Source organism: Martes martes (assembly GCF_963455335.1).
Source record: "Martes martes genome assembly, chromosome: 6".
NCBI lineage: Eukaryota > Metazoa > Chordata > Mammalia > Carnivora > Mustelidae > Martes > Martes martes.
The window spans coordinates 85239835-85259567 of record NC_137893.1 but is presented as its reverse complement, the minus strand read 5'-3'; the positions used below and the strand labels follow the sequence as shown (position 1 = coordinate 85259567).

Sequence of the window (19733 nt, the reverse complement as noted above, 5' to 3'; positions counted from 1 at the left end):
CATCACCGTGATCTTTCTAGGGATATTGTGAACTTCATGGCTTAAACCCAGGATGAACACATAATTATCTCCAAACCAGGATACTGGGGAAGCATTGGGGGACCCACTAGCCATGAAGTTGGGGCAGAGGCATATAAACTTGAACAAACTAGGATATCCCATAACTCTATTTCAAACAGAAATTGAGAATGAACTACCCTTTAAGAAAACCATCCATGAATTTGTCTGGCTAATTGCTCACTTAGTGTGCATCTCTACTCCATGCTTGTAGTGAGTTGAATGGTAGTCCCCCAGAAGACATGTTTTCGTCCTGTTCCCTGGAAGCAGTGCATGTGGCCTTATTTGGAAAAAGGGTCATTGTGGGTGCATTGAATTTAAGGATCTTGAGAAGAGAGAATCCTGGTTAATCCAGATGAGCCCTAAATCCCATCACAAGAGTCCTCATAAGAGACACACAGGAAGAAGAGGAGAAGGACATGCAAAGACACAGAGATCTGAGTTATGCAGCCACAGGTCAAGGAGAGGAAGGAAAGATTCCTTGGAGAGGAAGGGAAGATTCTCCATCAGCACCTTAAGAAGGTGCTGACACCTTGATTTCAGATTTCTCGCCTCCCAAAATGTGAGCAAATAAATATCTGTTGTTTTAAGCCACCCAGTCGATGGAAATTTCTTACAGCAGCCCTATAAAACTACTACAATGCCTTAACTCCCCAACCCCTAAAGCTATGGGGTCTTTTCTGCAGGAAAATTAAATTCTTGCTAAATTCCTAGAGCCACTTCAGCCATCCCTATCAAACCAGAAATGGCATCAATATTATTTACTTGTTTGGGAGAAAACACCATCACATATAAAATGAGAGGAAACTTACAACTTCCACTCTTACCCTGTGAGTGACTTCTGACATACTTCCAACTGTTCGTGCAAATGAGGTAAAAGTTGCCCCATGGTTTCATCTCCAACACAGCAACTGATCACATTGGGGTTCTCATGAGCTCGCTGCATTATCTTCATCCAGGACTTGTCAATATTCTGAAACCGCTTTGCTTCCTAAAACAAACTCCTAGTCAGTAAAAATTAACATTTGAATAAAGCAAAGTCTTCATTCTGGAATTTTCTAGAGTTCCTCAGACCGGCTTCTATTAGTTCTCAGTCTACATAATTTAAAGGAGCAATTTTTTTTCATCTGCATTAATTCTGGACAACAAAAACCCAGCCATAAAACTGCCTATTGAAATACTGCTTTGTTACAATGGGGTTTATCGCTTATTTGTTTTCTTACATTTAATATATTTTTCAAAATGCCACACAATTAATTTGCAGAGCTATCAACTTAAAGCTCAAATCTAGTCTTTCAGCACCCCAGGTGTTTGGTTTGATGAGCAAACTGAAGAAGCATGAAAATAATCTGATCTCAAGATCCTCTGAATAATTACAGCTCAAAAATACCCCAGGAAAAAGAAAAAAAAAAAAAGTAAAACCCCAGAACAAAGCTTCATTTACATTCTCGCAAATGAAATTTCTCTATTTACTATGGATGATATTAAGCTTTGCATTCAATTGCAAAAATGCCTCAAGAAATGGCATAAACTTGATTCTTAAAATTTTTAAGGGTATTTTTTTTAAACAATACAACTTTCTGATTGAAAAAGAAAAGAATTATTTTTAAAAATGTGTTGTTACAAAGGGAAACGAGTCATTTTCAAAACGCTTTTATCCTTGATTTTTAATTTATATAGATCCTGTATTTATAGAAATTCAGAAAGAGCAGCCTTAATTTCATAAGAGGGACATTACCTTCATAGAATAAAGCTATTAGTAAGTGTATTTACTTAAAAGGCCCGAATAAAGCTGTTTTAAAGATTTTTGTTAAGGGCTTCTGAAGATGTTTCTTTGCCCCATGGTATATTTCTGATCTATTACTGGTCAACTTACTAATAGTTAATTTGTGCTTATACAATACAGATTAATTTTAATTCTAATCTCAGAGGAAGATTGTAAGGTAACCTCTTAGAAGAGATGAACAAATATAATTTAATAGTACCACATTTGAATATACCTCACAACCTCAGAAAACCTGGAAATTTGAAAATATGTGAATTCCTTCTTTCTACTAATGTAAATTAAGAAATCAGCACATTTTAAAAATTTATTTTGCAAAGAGGCTGTATAGCAAATATTTTAGGCTCTGTGGGCCATATGTTCTCTGTTACAACCACTCAAGTCTGCTGCGACAATGGTAAAGCAGCTGTAGACAGAACGTAAATGAATAGATACAGCTGTGTTCTAATAAAACTTATTTACAAAAACAGATGCGTGGGCCAAAGATCACCAACCCTGGTTTAAATAATCAAGATACAGCCATATGTCTTTGTAAAGACTTCTATAGAGACATATAGACAACACACATCAAACTGTACATTTGGTAGTTACAAAAGCCGTATTTACCTGAGGGAGCTGTTTGGCAATATCTCCACCTACAAAGACAGCTTCAAGATAAACCCAAAGGTTCTGGACTACGAGCCACTCTTCAATTATATCTGAGGAAGTGGACAATTTATACACCCAACTCTGGATAGTTTTTTTAAATGGAGCATTATATCTAAAAAGTAAAAATGGAAAAATACCATATTTGAAGGATGATGCAGAAAATACTATGGCCTACCAAAGTAAATTATAGGAGAAACATTCCTTTGGAAATGAACTTTTTTTTTTTCCTAAAAGGCAATTCCTAATAAATTTCATACAGCTAATGAGATATTTGCTTTTCTAGGCATAAAACTCATATCGTTATAGCGATTTTCCTTGTTTCTGTGTATGAGTCACAGACCAGGAAGATGGGCCAAGTGTTAGGACATGGAGGTCCAGCAAAATGATTGTGTTGATTGTTTCTGGAAGGAAAGTAAAGACACAGAATAAGGTGTTTTTAGAAGACTTCTGTGAACCAAATCTAAGTGAGCACTGACTGCAGGAATAACACATAGGGTACTGTTCCTGGTCTCTGAAACTATGATGACAAGGCCAATAGTCAAGATTGAGGGTTGATGTCCACCTACAGATGTGCTCTTCTCACCCATAGACTGTAATTCCACCAGGCACTATGCCTAGGTTCTAGGGAGTTAGAGATCCAGAATAGTTGGCCCCAAATAGCCTGCTTCCTCTTTTTTCAACATCAGGGCTAGCTGCAGAGTTTATGGGAATTTGAGGTATCCAGAAAGCTGGGTCCAGCCAAGAAAGATAAGAAATTCAGGGGATGTCATGCAAGAAGTGATGGGAAGCTACCAGATAAGGACCCAATTACCTACAGTTGGATAAAGAGGGTGATCTCAGTTTGTGGCAATGACAAGTAGTTTTGGTGTGGTGTAGTGACATTGCTGGTGAATGACTGTTATTGATAATGCTCCTCAAACTTTTCATGATCCAGGGCAGGGTGACTTGCAGTTGCTTACATACAGAAGGGAGTTCTTCTGGGAACAGTCTGATGCCTGGATGCAACCCATAACTTCTCTAGAAGCCCATGCTATATAGGGAGGTATAAAGGGAGTTATATAGGAGATACATGAGCTATTCAGGTAGTAAGAGGCTTTTGACTCAACACCCAATTTATACTGTCCATCTGGCCAATACTCTTGAGCCAAAAGAAGTCAATATGCTAAAAGCATCTTCAAAATTAAGACAAGAACACTAAGATGGTACAGATGGGCACTTCAGGGGATTGAAGCACCTAGATATTTGAGGATAAAAATAGTCCTGCACAGAGAGAGAAAAAAAAAAGAATCCTCTTTGATGGTGTATAACTTCCCAGCATCAAAAAGGGAGACTTGCAATAAGATCTAGCATAACCACGTTCTGTCCTTTGGTCGTTGCACAACTTTGGCTGGTGGAACCTGTCGTGATGGATAGTCAGTCCTATAGATCAATCAGGAATCCACTAGCAAGGTGTCACCATCCAGGCAATATCTGGAGTCAAGTCTCACCTATGGAGATATATAATTTCCTCCTGAAGTCACACCCAGGTAGCCCTAGAGACCCAGCAGGCACTGTGTCAGCATTGAGTTTACTAGTACTATAAATAAGTATTATACTAATCAGGCTAAATCCAAGTTAAGTATGAAACTAAGAAAGCCTTCTAATCCTGAATTCGTTGGCTACAGACACTTTTCAGGTGAATCTACAGCCTTTCTTCAAGAGGACATCATCCAGGAAATCAGCATGGCAAAATTTGCAATGAACAGTGGAAGCATAAAGTTTAAGAACCACTGAATATCCTATGGTCACCTTTGCCAGGATTATTCAGATTCCCTGAAAGCAGAAGATGTATGTAGAGTTTTAACCCCAACAAGTCAACCCAGAACTCCCAGAACTACAAGAACTAGGAGCTTTGGAGTTAGGTCATTATCCAAGTGCAAGAGTGCCTTTGAGGCCAGCAATCAAGGAGGATATCATTCATTAACCAGTGATTCCAACCTAGAGAAGGGATATTAAAATTCCCATGCACCCCAGACATTGATTCTGCTAATGATGAGGTTGTGACATATTTCTTAGGTGTGCTGAAATGAAGAATGGTTGAGAATTATTGCATAGTCAGCTAGGGGATTAGAGGTTGCTAATGTCCAGATTATGACCTGAGAGTATACTTAATCTGAGTCCCATTTCCAAAAGCTGCACTCAAGGTCACAGTCACCTTCCAGCTGTTTCAGTAATCCAATGAGGACAGGTTGTCTCACTTAGGGAAAAGTAAAACCAACACACATATAGACAATTTTCCTCATAAGAGAATGCATGAAGGGTTTACATAATAAGCCCCTAATAATATATTCCTTTCATGTGTTGCCAGCATACTTTTCCTGGGTCATTGGGTGAACACCTGAGCAGGGCTAGCTGAGGAAGGCAAAGATAACAACTTGGAGGAACCAAAGAGAAAGAAAACAAAATGAATATGTCATCTCAGTGGGGAGCCAAGATGTTCAAGAGATAAACTGCCAATATGGGGGGAAATAATTATGACGGTGCCCACCAGAAAAACAGTAAGAAGAAATGAGTACCATAAAGAAGAGACAGAAGCCATGACTGTTAGGAAAATAGGTAGCTCTTTTCAGGACAGACAAGAGTGAGCCCTTGAATTCAGAATCTTGTGTTATGCCACAGCTGGAAAACTGGGCTTTCATCCAGTATTATATAACCCTAGAAACCAAGTTAAAACCTTCCCCCAAAGTATAAAATTACCTGTTGCTTAGTAAGGAACCTAAGACCATTAAACTATCCTCCATCAAGGTGATGATCTCTCCCGATTCAGTTCCTTTGAGAAGGAGCTCTCCCTTTCCCTTAAATGATGCAAAACTCAGGTTCTGGTTGGTCCAATTTTCAATCACCTGAGTCAGCTTGGCTTCAATATCCTTCTCCTTAATGGCAGATATGCAAATATCCTTCAGAGGGAGATCAAAGAATATGTCATGACATTTCCAATTATAAATTAAGTGCCTTAGAAAATCATAGCATTTTCAAGCTTGAACCTAGAAGTCATTTAGTCATTTTATGGCCAAGGAAACCTTCTGACCATCTGACTACTATTTCTTTTATGGTACCATATACACGCAATAGCAGAGTTTAAATCTTCATGTTTCTTGATTACATTTTAATTGGAGTTTTTTGGCCAAAATGGAAATAATAACAGCTGCTCCATCTCAGCAGGTTGTTACAGGAAACAAGGGAGAATATATGTGGGGGGTCCTTTGAACTCTTCAAAGTAGCATAGAATCATTTCTGTATTCCAGCCTGCTCTGGCCCTAATTGAATGTCTCATTTGCTTAAAAGTCATTTCTTTTTTTTTTTTCCTCACAGGGTTTCCTGTTTTTCTGAGAGTCCTTGATATGAAAGTCTCATAAAGGAAAATAAAAGTAACATATTTTCTCCACCATGCCTCTATTTGTTTTCATACCTAGAATCACAGATCTCAGAGATGAAAAGGAATTGAAAGGGGCAAGGTATTTCCACAAATAATTATAATACAAAATAGCATATAATAAATGTCCTCAGAGTGGTATGACTTGTTGGGAGTTCTGAAGAGGGAGAAAGGACTTCTGCCCGCAGTCAGGAGGGAAGGCCTCATTGAGGAGGGAGCATGTGAGACTGAGTGGGATTCCCGTGGGTGGTGGGGGCAGACACTCTACAGGGAGGGGAAAGAGTTCCTTTAGAGGCAGTAAGTCCCAGGACAGAAAGAATCCAGCTTGGCAAATGGCAGGACATGCAGAGCAGAGCAAACAGGACATACTGGCATATACAGTGCTGAGAATCTGTTTTGGGGTACAAATAGTAACTGAACCCTAGAATTCCTTGGAATTACAAAATGGCATTTTTCAAAGCACAGCTTATAAATGGCTATATTCTTCAGTATAAAGCCTACTTATAAGAATGAGATGGACACCAAAGTTCTTTTTCAATTCTTCATTTCCTTCAATAGTATTGGAATGGGATTTATAAATAGGACAAAATTCTTTGAAATATATATTGCTGGTGTACATGTATTGTTAAGAAGGGGAGAAGGAGATGGAGAGCCTAGGTGGCTCAGCAGGTTAAACATCTGCCTTCAGCTCAGGTCATGATCCCAGGGTCCTGAGATCAACTCCCGTGTTGGGCTCCCTGCTCTGCAGGGAGCCTGCTTCTCCCTCTCCTTCTGCTGCTTCCCCTGCTTATTCTCTCTCTCATAAATAAATAATTAAAAAAAAAAAAAGAAGGGCGAAGAAAAGGCAGAAAACTCAAAATCATATATATGAGAGATTTCCAGTTACATGGTACAGTTCCTCACCTCCAAAAATATAGAATAACTGATAAAATGCAAACAGAGAAAGTAGAAAACATAGCCAGGCTTAAAAACCAAACAAACATCTCCATGAACCAGAGTGGAAAAGATACACAGACCAGTAGATGGAGATGAAACCCAAGCCTGAGAGCTCTGGTAAGGCGCGGGGGAGGGGAGATGGCTCAGCAGGCCCTTGTAAACAGTTTGCATCGACATATCTGGTTACACCCCTGGGTCCAACACAGAGGCAGACCCCTGGAAACTGCCCATCCTTTCTGTGAAAAAGGCCTATTTGTTTATATTAGAGCTTCTGCCTGAGGGGCAGGAATCTAATTTAATACACAACTTGGGGCTTCCCAAAATACCCTCCCAAGATGGAGGCTGGTGGGCACCACTGTTGCAGTGTCCGTCTACCTCATTGTAGGTCACCAATATCTCCCAGAAAGGAGCTTATGCACATTTCAGGCACCCTGGTTTTTGGTTTTGTTTTTTTGTTTTTGTTTTTTGTTTTGTTTTGTAGCTGCCACACAGGGGATCAGGATGATCCTCTGATTCTGGTGGCAAATGAGGTTTATGTCTGAGGTGCCACAGGAATAGAATAAATGGCAGGGGGGAAGTTCTTAACTAGTTACCCACCTCCCAGTGCTGAGCGCTGAGACATCAGACTGAAATGCCCAGTTTCTTACTGTGTAAGAGGACTATTACTTTTTCTTCACAGCTGTGGCCTGAGGAGCAGAGTCCTAATTAAACATATATCCAAGGGTCAACTATAATCCTCTCCAGAGACTTTGAAGGGTGAGCGTGATATTCAGACTCCTTATGCTGTGCTCCCAAATGCTGGCATCTCCAACAAAGGAGCCTGTGTAAAAAACTGGCACTCCACATTTGTGGCTGTCACCCAAAAGGCATGTCCCTTGATAGCCTGACTGTGGTGACCAGCAGGGCTTGTGTTCATGGATTCAACAGAATGGTAGCAAGCAAAGAAAGTTCTTAACTGGCTGTCATTCCCAGCTTCAGTGCAGAGAGAACAGACATAAATGCCCATCTCCTAGTATTCCCTTAGAAGAGGCATATTTGCATGCTTTAATAGTTGTTGCCTAAGGATATAGTTTTCAATCAGCCTAAGTCTAGGTGCTGACTGAGATCCTCCATTTTGGGACCTGATAGGTCTCGTTACATCCTCAATTACTGAGAGCACCTAAAGACAAAGTATACTACTGGGACAAACATAAAGGTTTGAGAGACAACCAAGAGCTAGGGCAGGCTTGAAGGATAAGGTTTATCTCCTCACAAGGCCACTCCTTTAGGACAAGGAGAGGTTATTGTTTTATATATGATGCATAAAAATCAACACAGAGCAAAGTAAAATGAAAAAACAGGAATATGATCCAAATAAAGCAAGCAATGTCCTCAGAAAAAGACTTTAATGAAACAGAAATGAGTGGTTTACCAGATAAAGAACTCGAAATAATGATCATAAAAATACCCACCAAGTTCAGGAGGACAATGCATGAACAAAGTGAGAATTCCAACAAAGAGAAAGAAAATATTTTAAAGGTACCAAGTACAAGTCATGGAGCTGAAGAATACAATCACAGAACTGAAAAGCACAATAAAGGAGTTCAACAGCTGACTAGATGAAGCACAAGAAAGGATCATGAACTTGAAGACAGGGCCCAGAACTTACCCAACCAGAGCAAAAAGAAAAAAAGAATGAAAAATAGTGAAGACAACTTAAGGGACTTATAGATCCTGTGGGCCAACATTCACATTATAGGAATCTCAAGAGGACAAGAGGGCAGAAAATGTATTTGAAAAAATAATGGCTGAAAACTAGACCTCAGAAGCCCAGAGAATTTCAAAGCAGATGAACCCAAGAGACCCACACCAAGACACTATAACTAAAGTGTTAAAAGTTAAAAACAAAGAGAAAATCATATAAGTAGCAAGAGAAAAACAACTTGTTATGTAGGAAACTCCCAAGAACAATAGCAGATTTTTCAGCAGAAACTTTGCACACCAGAAGACGGGAGCACAATATATTCAAAGTGATGACAGGAAAAAAATTATCATGAATACCCTACCTGGAAAAGTTGTCCTTCAGAATCAAAGGAAAGCTAAAGAGTTTTCCAGACAAGCCAGAACTTAAGGAGTTCATCACCACTAGACGAACCTTACAAGAAATGTTAAAGGGACTTCTCTAGGCTAAAATGAAACAGTGTTAATTAGTAACAGGAAATATATGAAAGTGTAGATCTCACAGGTAAAGGTCAATATATAGTAAAATTCAGAATAGTCTAATGTTGTAAAGGTGGTAAGTTAACTACTTAAAAAGCCAATATGAAGGTTAAAAGACAAATGTAGTAAAACTAACTATAACTACAATATTTGTCAGTGGAGACACAGATTTAAAAAAAAAATGTAGGGGCGCCTGGGTGGCTCAGTGGGTTAAAGCCTCTGCCTTCAGCTCGGGTCATGATCCTAGGGTCCTGGGATCGAGCCCCACATGGGGCTCTCTGCTCAGCGGGGAGCCTGCTTCCTCCTCTCTCTCTCTGCCTGCCTCTCTGCCTACTTGTGATCTCTGTCTGTCAAATAAATAAAATCTAAAAAAAAAAAAAAAATGTAAACTGTGGTATCAAAAACGAAATGTAGTGGGGGGGAGTAAAAATGTAGAGCTTCAGAATACATTCAAGCTTCAGTTATCAACTGAAAACAAACTGTTATAAATATGTTGTTATATATAAGCCTCATGGAAACCACAAAGAAAAAACCTATAGTAGATACACAAAAGATAAAGCATACCACTACAGATATACAAATAACAAAAGAAGAGAGCGAGAGAAGACAAGAACAAAGGAATTACAAAAGAGCCAGAAAATGAATAACAAAAAGGCAATAGGCACATACTATTATAGTTCTGAGGAATTCACCAGCAATGCAATACAGAAATAAACAGATTTTTTAAAATATGAGAGCTAGTTAAGGGACGAGGAGGATAGATTGAGGACCTCCCAAACTAACATATTTCAAATAATCATCTTATCTCCCTGAGTTACTATATTATTTTGCAAAACCAAAGGATGTTCAGGGCCACTCCAAATTTTGAGGGTACATTATATAGAGCAATTAGTACACCCTCAAATAAAATGTCCATTTGCATAATTTTCAGAAAAATAAGAGATGTTCTTTAATGAACTAGTGATAAGATCTTATAAGCTTATGTACCTCTATGTCATCCTTATGTTTAAGTAGTGGTGCCTCCATAATATTTCTAAGACAAAAAGAATCAGATTCCACATCAAATGGGGTTCCAGTTAACTCAGAGATTCGGTCCCAATGTCTCTGTTTCATTGCCTTATTGGTCATCATTTCCAGCAGAGGACAGGACTCACTAAAATCATCAATTCTTTTTTTCAGATCCAAGAAAGCCTGCCAATCTTTAAGTCCTTTGGGGAGTTTACGACACCTTTTAGGAAAAAAAAAAAAAATCACATCACTACACATTTCTTTGAAGCATTATGTGTATACAGCTATATATCAGAAGATAAATGTGTTTGTAAGATACCTACAGCTCCTATGAAGATAGGCACTATAAAAAGGTAAGCTTAATTCAAACTCACCTGTTTTGAAATTCCTGCAATTCTGCATTAATTTTTTCAATGTCTACATCTCCCCAAAGTATTTCATAATAGCCACTAATATTGTTCATTACAGTATCATATAGTCCATACAACTTCTGCAGCAAGTTGAGCTCTTTTCTGGGAAACCAAATAATTAAGTTATTACATAATGTATATCTTAAAAATAAATGTCATTATGGGATAGGCAGAATTCATCCAATCAAACATTTCATACATGACATGTGTAATGTCTTATAGACACCAACATGCAAACAACTTTGTCAGTTTCCAAACAAAAATTTTATTAAAGCCCCATCAATTAGGTCAAGTTTATAGTTTTCAAACATTCCAAGTCATACTATGACTTCACATTAACAAATGGTGTGATTATTATTATGGTTCCAAACATTGCAAACAATGTGACCAGAATCTGATAATAAGATCAGAGCTCAGGCTAAGGTTTTGATTATCTTTCTTCCAAATGCAAGTTGGTTTTTTATGAGAACATCTGCCTTTAGGAAAGTGACTTATACATCACTTTCCTACTGAAAGCTTTCCCTTATGTGCCCAAATGGAATTATATACATAACAAGAATAAGAGGAGTGATTATAGATCCAAGCAAAGAAAAAGTCCTTTATTGTGTCAAACATCAAAAATTGAACACTCAACAGAGTTTGTGGATATTCCCAAGAATTCCTCAGTCCTTAGCAGACCATGAATGTCCCTGAGACACAATTTTAGTTTTTGAGGTTATTTTTTGAGTGGTTCTATTTTTTTTTTAAAGATTTTGTTTATTTATTTCACAGAGAGAGACAGATCACAAGTAGACAGAGAGGCAGGCAGAGAGAGAGGGGGAAGCAGGCTCCCCTCCAAGCAGAGAGCCCGATGTGGGGCTCGATCCCAGGACCCTGAGATCATGACCTGAGCCGAAGGCAGAGGCCCAACCTACTGAGCCACCCAGGCACCCCTTGAGTGGTTCTATTTTTAAGGATTGATATTCACAATTTTATTACTTATTGTAAATAATCCAAAGACCAAAGGCAAGGTTTGCTTATGTTTTTAATATAGTAAAACTCAATCTATCTTGCAATTATCAAAAGGGCACATCAGACCCTTTTATAAATCTAAAACACATTCTGGAATCTTGGTTATCTTATTTTTCCAATTCTTGCTTCATTTTGCTGATTCATTTTGCTGATCATCTTAGGAACTATTTCATTATTAATCACAGAGTATTCCCAGCTATGCTAAAAATGACTAAAATAATACAAAAAGTATGACAAGATCTCCCATAAGGAAGGGACAACAATCATTCTTCAAGTTTCATACTGTGACACCCAAAGCATTGCATCATCTTTTTTTTTTAAGATTTATTTATTTATTTTGAGAGAGACAGAAAGAGAGTGGAGACAGGCAGAGGGAAAGGGAGAGATGGAATCCCAAGCAGACTCCATGTTGAGCACAAGCCCAGTGTGGGACCAATCCCATGACCCTGAGATCATGACCTGAACCTACACCAAGAGTCAGATGCTCAACCAACTAAGCAACCCAGGCACCCCTCGTTGCATCATCTTTTAAGAAAGTATCAAAAAAGAACACCACACAGATATCAACCATCTTTGTGTTCTTTTGATTTTTGGTTAGTTTTCACTTAATACAGTTAAGCATTCAGAATTGCTGATTTTTTTTTTTTAACCTAAAACAGCAAAGAGAAGACAACTGATAAGAAAGGTGCTCCCCAAGTATTAAAGAGAAAGACACAGAGCAGCACTCTAGACTCTTAACTGTAATAGTGAAACTGTATAGTGAGATCTCAGACTGTGGGTCTTTAGATGATGATTACCTAGATGAATTTTACTCAGATCAGTCCCTTATGAGTGAACAATATATTTCAATAGAGGCAAGAGCTTCATCACGAAGTGTTTTACAAGAACCTAAACCATCCCATTTTGTGAAAAGGATAAATGATTGTTCTTTCATTGCTTGTGAAGTTTGCATAGATTTTACTGGGACTTCCCCTAAGTGGATGAATGCTGAAGGCAAATGTATGCTCAAAGGAGAGAGATGATGCAGAAATGAAGAAATTCATTGACTTAATGATTCAAATCTACAAATAAAGATTTTGGCATTTATAATGTAAGAAAGATAGTGATCCTCTCTTCAACAAAATTATGAGTGTCTGAGTTGTTCTATTTTTAATTTTTTATTTATTTTCAGCGTAACAGTATTCATTGTTTTTTCACCACACCCAGTGCTCCATGCAATCTGTGCCCTCCCTAATACCCACCACCTGGAGTGTCTGAGTTTTCAACAGTTTTGGGTTTTAACAATCCAAGTGCAAGAAAAATCAGAAGTAATAATAAGCTAGAAGCTGTGGGAGATGGATTTGAAACCAGAAATCAGAGTTTACAGAATGAGTATGATCCACGTTCGTGCATGACAGCTGATGAGCAGTTGGCTGTGTCACCAGGGAGACCCCATAACTTGACCTTCACCACCCACCTGCTTCTACTCACTCATTTTTCTCTTACATTTTTCCTTAAGCTCTTCTTTCCAGCTTCCCTCTTCACTTGGGCAAAGGAAACCAGAAACCACCCCTTAGGTGATGGCCACTGCCCTGACAAGACCTTCCGCCTGACCTGACCACCCCGACCCTCTGAGCCAAACCTCTGACTGGCACCTGCGCAGATGGACCATGGAGGGGACCTCTGGAAAGACCACCAATCACCTTTACCCGACAATAACACTAAAGCTCAGCCCAAAGAGGAGCACAGCCTCATTTGCATAACATACAATGTGTGATTAGGCATGTTTCCTTCAGGCGTATGTGTGACCTTATGCCCACCTCTATGTTAAACATTCATCCTAACCCTAAACAAAAGGAACCCATTCACCATTTCTTGGGGAACCATGGCTTTGGAAGCCATTGCCTATGATTTCCTTATTTGGAGCAAATCAAGTTTTCTTTGTGCAACAACTCATTTTTGGTACAGTTTCTGACTCACCAAAGAGTCAACTCATGTTGGTTGGGCTCCAGTCGCATTTTGGAATCAGTCTCCATTTTGTGTGTGTATCTTCAAACCAGGGTGTTATGGAGTAAAATTGTGGGTTTTCTCTGCTTAAATTTTTATTACATTTTCTAACAAAAGTGTGTTTCACTATTTCCTTATTCTTACTTTTGCAAATCATTCATAAATTACTTTAATATTTTAAAGTATTTAAATATTTTAAATTACTTTAAAATATTTAAAAAATTAAAAATTAAAATATTTAAAAAATTAAAAGGGTCCATTGGTCCAGATGGTAAATGATGATTGTTTTTCCTGGAATACTGCCAGTTAAAATAAAACAGAGTCTCAGAATGAACGTGCAAAAGAGTTAAATAGAGAATTTATAAAAATGCAAGACCCAATCCCTGAGATTTTGATTCAGCAAATCAGGGCAAGCACCAGATGCCTGCAGTTCTAATGCAACTGGTCATCAGGTTAAGCTTGGTGAATGACTGCTTTGGAAAAAGAATACAAACTATGTACCCTAAAGTAGGCTGAGGCATTAATTTATGGTTGGACGATTTCTTGTCTCTCTTGCAAAGACGTGTTACAACTTTGAAAGAAGTCAACATAAAGTCCTTTTCTAAAGCCATAATCCTAATAAGCAAAAAACCACTGTTTTAATTCTGACCTTGAGGAAAGTTACATAAAATTCCAATAAAATATTGTTGCTTAAATCCTAGATCTATGTATTGTTTAAAATCAATGAAGTTCCTTGGCCTTCAACCCTGATGAATTTCTATGTCTACCCAACAGAAAAGAGCACTTAGCATAAAAGTAAGAAGAGCTGGAAAGCCAGGGATGACTATTCCTCTAAATAAACAATATATTTTATTTGCGTGCTTCTGCACAATAATAGACACTGTTTTAAAATATCCAAGAGAACAAAGTAAAGCACAGGCTAAATATAGGTCAAAAACACTGGCATTTTTGCAATGTACTTTCCATTCCCCAAGAATGTTTGTTTTATATGTGACAACTATGGATCCGGTGGGTCAGCAATAGCCAAGAATAAGGGAAATATTTACGAGTGTTCTAAGGGACACTCTTCTCTGCATGATAAAGGATTTAATGATGACATGATTCTTCTAATGGACAGCATTTCATTATTTGCATGTAATACTTGCCCAATTTCTACACTTACCTAGTTTTGTGTAAAACCTCATAATCAGTCACAGGCAATCCAAAAAGTTGTTCACCAGATGAATATGTAACAAACTTCCTCCACAGATCATCAAAATTGGCCTATAAAAAGATTTTTAAGTTGTAGTAAAATAAAATTAATTCAGGCCCCATTAAAGTAGAATTTATTATAACTGGAATAAAAGCTACACTGAGGTTTATTTAATAATATCTATGAAACAAAGTTTTGTGAAGAAATTTATACTGGTACCAAGCAATCAGAAGAAAAGTTGAGCACTTAGGAAAATTAACTTTCAAACACTCTAAAAGCATCCATTTTACATAAAATTTTTTCTTTAATAAATTATGTGGTCCCTAGAAGACCTATACTTCAGGTTCCCATAAATATGTCTGAAAGTAATAAAACTGCATTTTAAAAAATCTATAATTCAGGCTTTTTCACTAATTTAGACCTGTCCTCTCTTCTACAGGGTTCAAATGAGTGAGTATAATCCTTTCCACCCTGTCTTCCCTCCAAGCAATAAAGAGTCTATAAAATGAAGGATTCCCTTTTAACACCATTTGAGAGAATTCTAACAACCTGAATCAGCAAAATGAATGCCCATGCCCCTTGAATTGGAAGTGGGATCTCCTATACTTAGAATGCTAAGCATGGAGCGTGTTTAAAGCACAAAAGCAAATAGAAATAATCCACATGTGACAAGGTATGTGCAGCTCTAAATAAGGGTATAACGCATCAGTGAGGGCCGTAAATTTCCAGCCCTGGAGAACGTCTAGCATCAGACCTCACCACATTCAGTGAATCCGATCTGACAGCTACCGTTAGCATATTTTAGAGGACCCAGCTCAGGAAGGGGGGAAGACCCTAGAGGAACTCCAATGAACTCTTCCTTTCTAGAAAGTAAGGGCCGTATTTTGCACTTTTTCTATTAGTTTCTGGTTAGCACAGTGGTCACTCAATAAAGTTACTGACTAACGGAGCCATGGAACCATGTGAACACTAGAAAAAGAGAAACAAAAATGTGAAACTTAGCATACTTTAAAATAATGACACTTAAAATCTTGTTTATGTGGTGAAGACTATTGATGGATGCCAGTCACTCACCCCTTTTCCATTCAAGCCCCAAATAGTATAAAAAGACCCATGGCACCAGCCAAATGGGGAACAAAATACCAACTTTGTCAGCAGGCCAACCCAGTGCCCAGTAATTCCGGAGATTAAAGTTGCCTCAGGGAACACCGCTGCACCCTGAGGCCCAATGTGAGGCTTCCTGCTTCTTTACACGATCTAGATCTTGGCATCTGCTTTTTTTGGGGGGATAGGAAGTTGAGGGGGCCCCTGCTTTTGAGGACAGTTGGGTCACATACCCAGTCAGATGCATGGAGAATAGCCTACTGTGTGCACACCCCCAAGCATAGTTAGAACAGAAGGAGCAAGACAGCAAGAGATGGGCCCTACAATGTCTTTTCAATGAAGTAGCCACACCCCCCAGTGAAAAGGTAGCATATTACAGTCCCAGTCACTGACCAATGAATTGGTAATTCCTGAGGGAAAGGCAAAGAGGTGGATCTACCTTCAAAATATACCCAGGCTCCAACCACTTCTCATCAACTCCAATGCCACCAGTCTGATCCAAGATACTGTCACCTTCCTCTGGATTATTGCAATAGCCTCCTAATTACTCTCTCTGCTTCCACCCTTGACAGTGAATAATCTACTCTCAACAGTGTAGCCAGGACAATCCACTGAGAATGTACGTAAGATGATGTCGTATTTGCTCTCACTCAGGGCCTTTGCACTTGCTCTCTCTCCTGTCTGGATAGCTGCTCTTCCAGGTACCTGTCTGGCTCGTTCCCTCATTTCTCTAGGTCTCTACTCAAATGTCAGCTTTTCAAGGTGGCCGTCTCTGGAGATACGGTGTTAAAGTTCACTTCCACGTTACATACACAGAGTCCAGCACATTATGCCCCTTCTCCGCTATTTTTTCCCTTGGCACTTATCACCATCCAACATTACTATCTAGTTTCATTCTTCACCTTGTTTTTATTGCTGAGGAGCTCTGCTTGGCTCAGCTGGCAACTACCAGGTGAGCAAATTTGTGTTGGTCTTGGCTCCTCCAGAGAGGCAGGCCTTTCCCTGGGACTTAGGAGACTTCAGGTAGCTAAGGATCAGAGCCTCCTCCAGGTTCCATAAAAAGGGACCAAAAGTGACCACTATTGTCCTAGGACAAAAGAACCACAGCAATAACAAGGGACTAGACTTTTTGTCTGTGGACACCATGTTCAAAAGGAAGGCTTATGCCTGCTGCCTCCCATGAAAACCCTGGCCGGCACAGACAACCTGCCTTATAGAAATCCACCAGGGTTTCTGGGCTAGACCTACCCAGCCCATGGAACCAGGCAGCACAGACAGTGGGCTCTGTGACAGCTGATTTCCTTACTTGGCACAAAATTAGGGTCTAGGCTACAAATCCTGGTTGCTCCAGTGATCCTAGAAGAACCCTTTTTTATCTGGGTCTGGATTCCCTTTTTTTTGTTTTTTTTTCAAGATTTTATTTATTTATTTATTTATTTGAGAGAGAGAATGAAAGAGAGACTGCAAGTGGGGAGGGAGGGAGAGGAAGAAGCAGAATCCCCACTGAGCAGGGAGCCCGATGCTGGGCTGGATCCCAGGACCCTGGGCTCATGATCCGAGCCAAAGGCAGAAGCTTAACCAACTGAGCCACTCAGGTGCCCTGGGGTCTGGGTTTTCTATTTAAATCACTCAAATCAAGGGAGATATTTGAAAGTTAGATACCACATGAGAAATTCCACTTGACTGAACCCTTCTGAGAAAAGCATGCAATGGAACCAGCCTGAACCATCTAAGGAACATGCACACAAAGCATCGAGGACAAGATTACTGAATCCACTCTTCTTTTTATTTGCTTTGAGGTGAAAAAACCCAATGGTAAAATAATAGGAAGTCATCTCTGACATAGGTAAAAGGACATTAAGAAATCCCCACCCAGCACGTGGCAAAACTAAGTTAGCTACAGAAAGCCTTCATATGGCTTGATTTGCTGCAAAACGTGGTATTCCTAGTAAAGAAGAAAACACTGGATTTTGGACATCTCTGTATCTCCTGGTGGCTCAACCATGGAAGCTATCAGAGTACAAAGGCAGGCAGAAACTGGGGCCTGGTGAAGAAAAAGTGACATCTAAAAGGGGGCGCAGGACAGAGAAATAGGTGTCTTATTGTTACTTTAAAAAGAAAAGACACACAGCTTTTAAAATGTTGATTGGGAAGACTTAGTGAAGAGGAAGAGGTTAAGAGGAAAGGAGAGAAAAGGGTCAGGCTAAGAAGGAACAAGGGAGAGTCCAGAGTCCCCAGGGACAGGAAAGGCAACACATCTCTCTGAAATTTACTGCACACACACCGTAAATCATCTCTGTAAATTGGGAGACAAGGTCATCTGTCCAAACTAATCTCAAAACTACTCTTCCCACACTCATACTTCAGTAAATGACTCTACTTTCTTCTGTTTGCCCAAGCTGGAAATCTCCCCCTCTTCCCCTCAGCCCAGGCTCCAGGCCTATCACGTTGGTCTTGTTAATAAACTCATGATCGATCCAGCTTTCTTCATTGGTCTCAATCTTTACAATTTCTTACTTGCATGACTGAAGCTGCCACGAGTCTCACCATCCTCCTTCCAGAGCACTCTCCACACTAATGCCAGAGAAATCTTTTCAACACACAGCTGTTTTAAAAATCTAAATCTCAGGGCACCTGGTTGGCTCAGTGGGTTAAAGCCTCTGCCTTTGGCTCAGGTCATGATCCCAGGGTCCTGGGATGGAGCCCCGCATCAGGCTCTCTGCTCAGCGGGGAGCCTGCTTCCTCCTCTCTCTCTGCCTGCCTTTCTGCTTGCTTGTCATCTGTCTGTCAAATAAATTTTTAAAAATCTTTAAAAAAAAAATCCAAATGTCAACAGGCCATTCCTTGCTTAGAGCCCTCCAGCCCCCAGAATGGGCTAGGAGCTCCTTACCAGAGCCTACAAAGCCCTCTCAGTAGTGATTTCCACCCTCTCAGCTATCCCATCCCTCATCCCTATCCTCTCTGCCCACTGTACCCCACATTTCACTCCTTCATCTCCCTAAATCCCACTGCTTAACTCCTCATTTCTGGGCCTTTGTAGGAGGTATAAATTCTGTCTAACTTGTTTTTCTTCCTTCTTCCCCTAGCTAACTCTAAATAGTCCTTCAAGATGCAGCTCAGATGGCTCCTCTTCCAGGAAGCCTTCTCTGGCTGCCCCAGCTCCTATTTTGGTTGGTAGTTCCCTACATCTGTTTCCACAACACTAGTTCTCACACCTAGATCATAGGGCTCACCACACAGTTTTGCACTTACTATCTATCTAGCTCTCTGTTCCCTACCAGATTTTAGCAGTGTAGAGGGAAGAACCTTGCCTTAATCACTTTTCTATTGACCAGGACACACAGTAGGCATCTGATAAATATTTTTTAATGACCACAAATGCATGCGGGACAGAGAACATAAACAGAACATGAACATATAGTATGGCCACTACAGAAAACAGGATAGAGAACAGACACAAATAATAGAATTGCCTGATCCTCTTAGGGGCTAGCTTACAGAGGAATCCATGAATCTTCAAAACAATGACCCAAAGGGGTGTGTGATTTTTCTCTAGATGTGCTCAGCAATCTGAGCATAGGAAAAGAAGGTGAATCCGATGAGTATTATAGAGTCCAGGGTAAGGCAAATGAGCTGGGAAGTTTAAAGTCAAGGACACAAAAGGAATGGATACTGAGGGAACACAGGGAAACCATTTGTCAATATTTTAAATCTTATTCTGATATATTTTATTATTCTATGAATTTTTACCATTTGCAGACAAATGAGATGCTTGGAACCAAAATAAGGTATACACGTAAGTTCAAAATCAAAGTCTTATTCTTTAAAAATACAGGGAGAGATTCTGTGGAGAACAACACAAAGGGATACAAGAAAAGGAATCAATCATATTATTTTGCAGATTAAAATCTGTATGCCCTTTAAACACTAAATTTTCCAGTGTAAGATAGAACACATAAGTTTTTCCCTAAAATTACTTTAAAGAGT

The 19733-nt window shown here is 39.4% G+C and overlaps 1 protein-coding gene across 2 annotated transcripts in view; it reads right to left on the bottom strand.

Annotated features, from left to right (window-relative positions):
- The window catches only part of DNAH8 (dynein axonemal heavy chain 8), a gene marked incomplete at its 3' end in the record, with an annotated part of 317468 nt that overhangs the window by 188780 nt on the left and 108955 nt on the right, over positions 1-19733 (bottom strand). For both annotated transcript variants that reach the window (XM_080806629.1, XM_080806628.1), the window contains exons 29-34: positions 14613-14713; positions 10418-10555; positions 10023-10263; positions 5225-5424; positions 2447-2600; positions 885-1048 (exon numbers count right to left, since the gene is read on the bottom strand). In XM_080806629.1, the coding sequence (XP_080662755.1) occupies positions 885-1048; positions 2447-2600; positions 5225-5424; positions 10023-10263; positions 10418-10555; positions 14613-14713 (998 nt within the window). The remainder of the gene's footprint in view (positions 1-884; positions 1049-2446; positions 2601-5224; positions 5425-10022; positions 10264-10417; positions 10556-14612; positions 14714-19733) is intronic.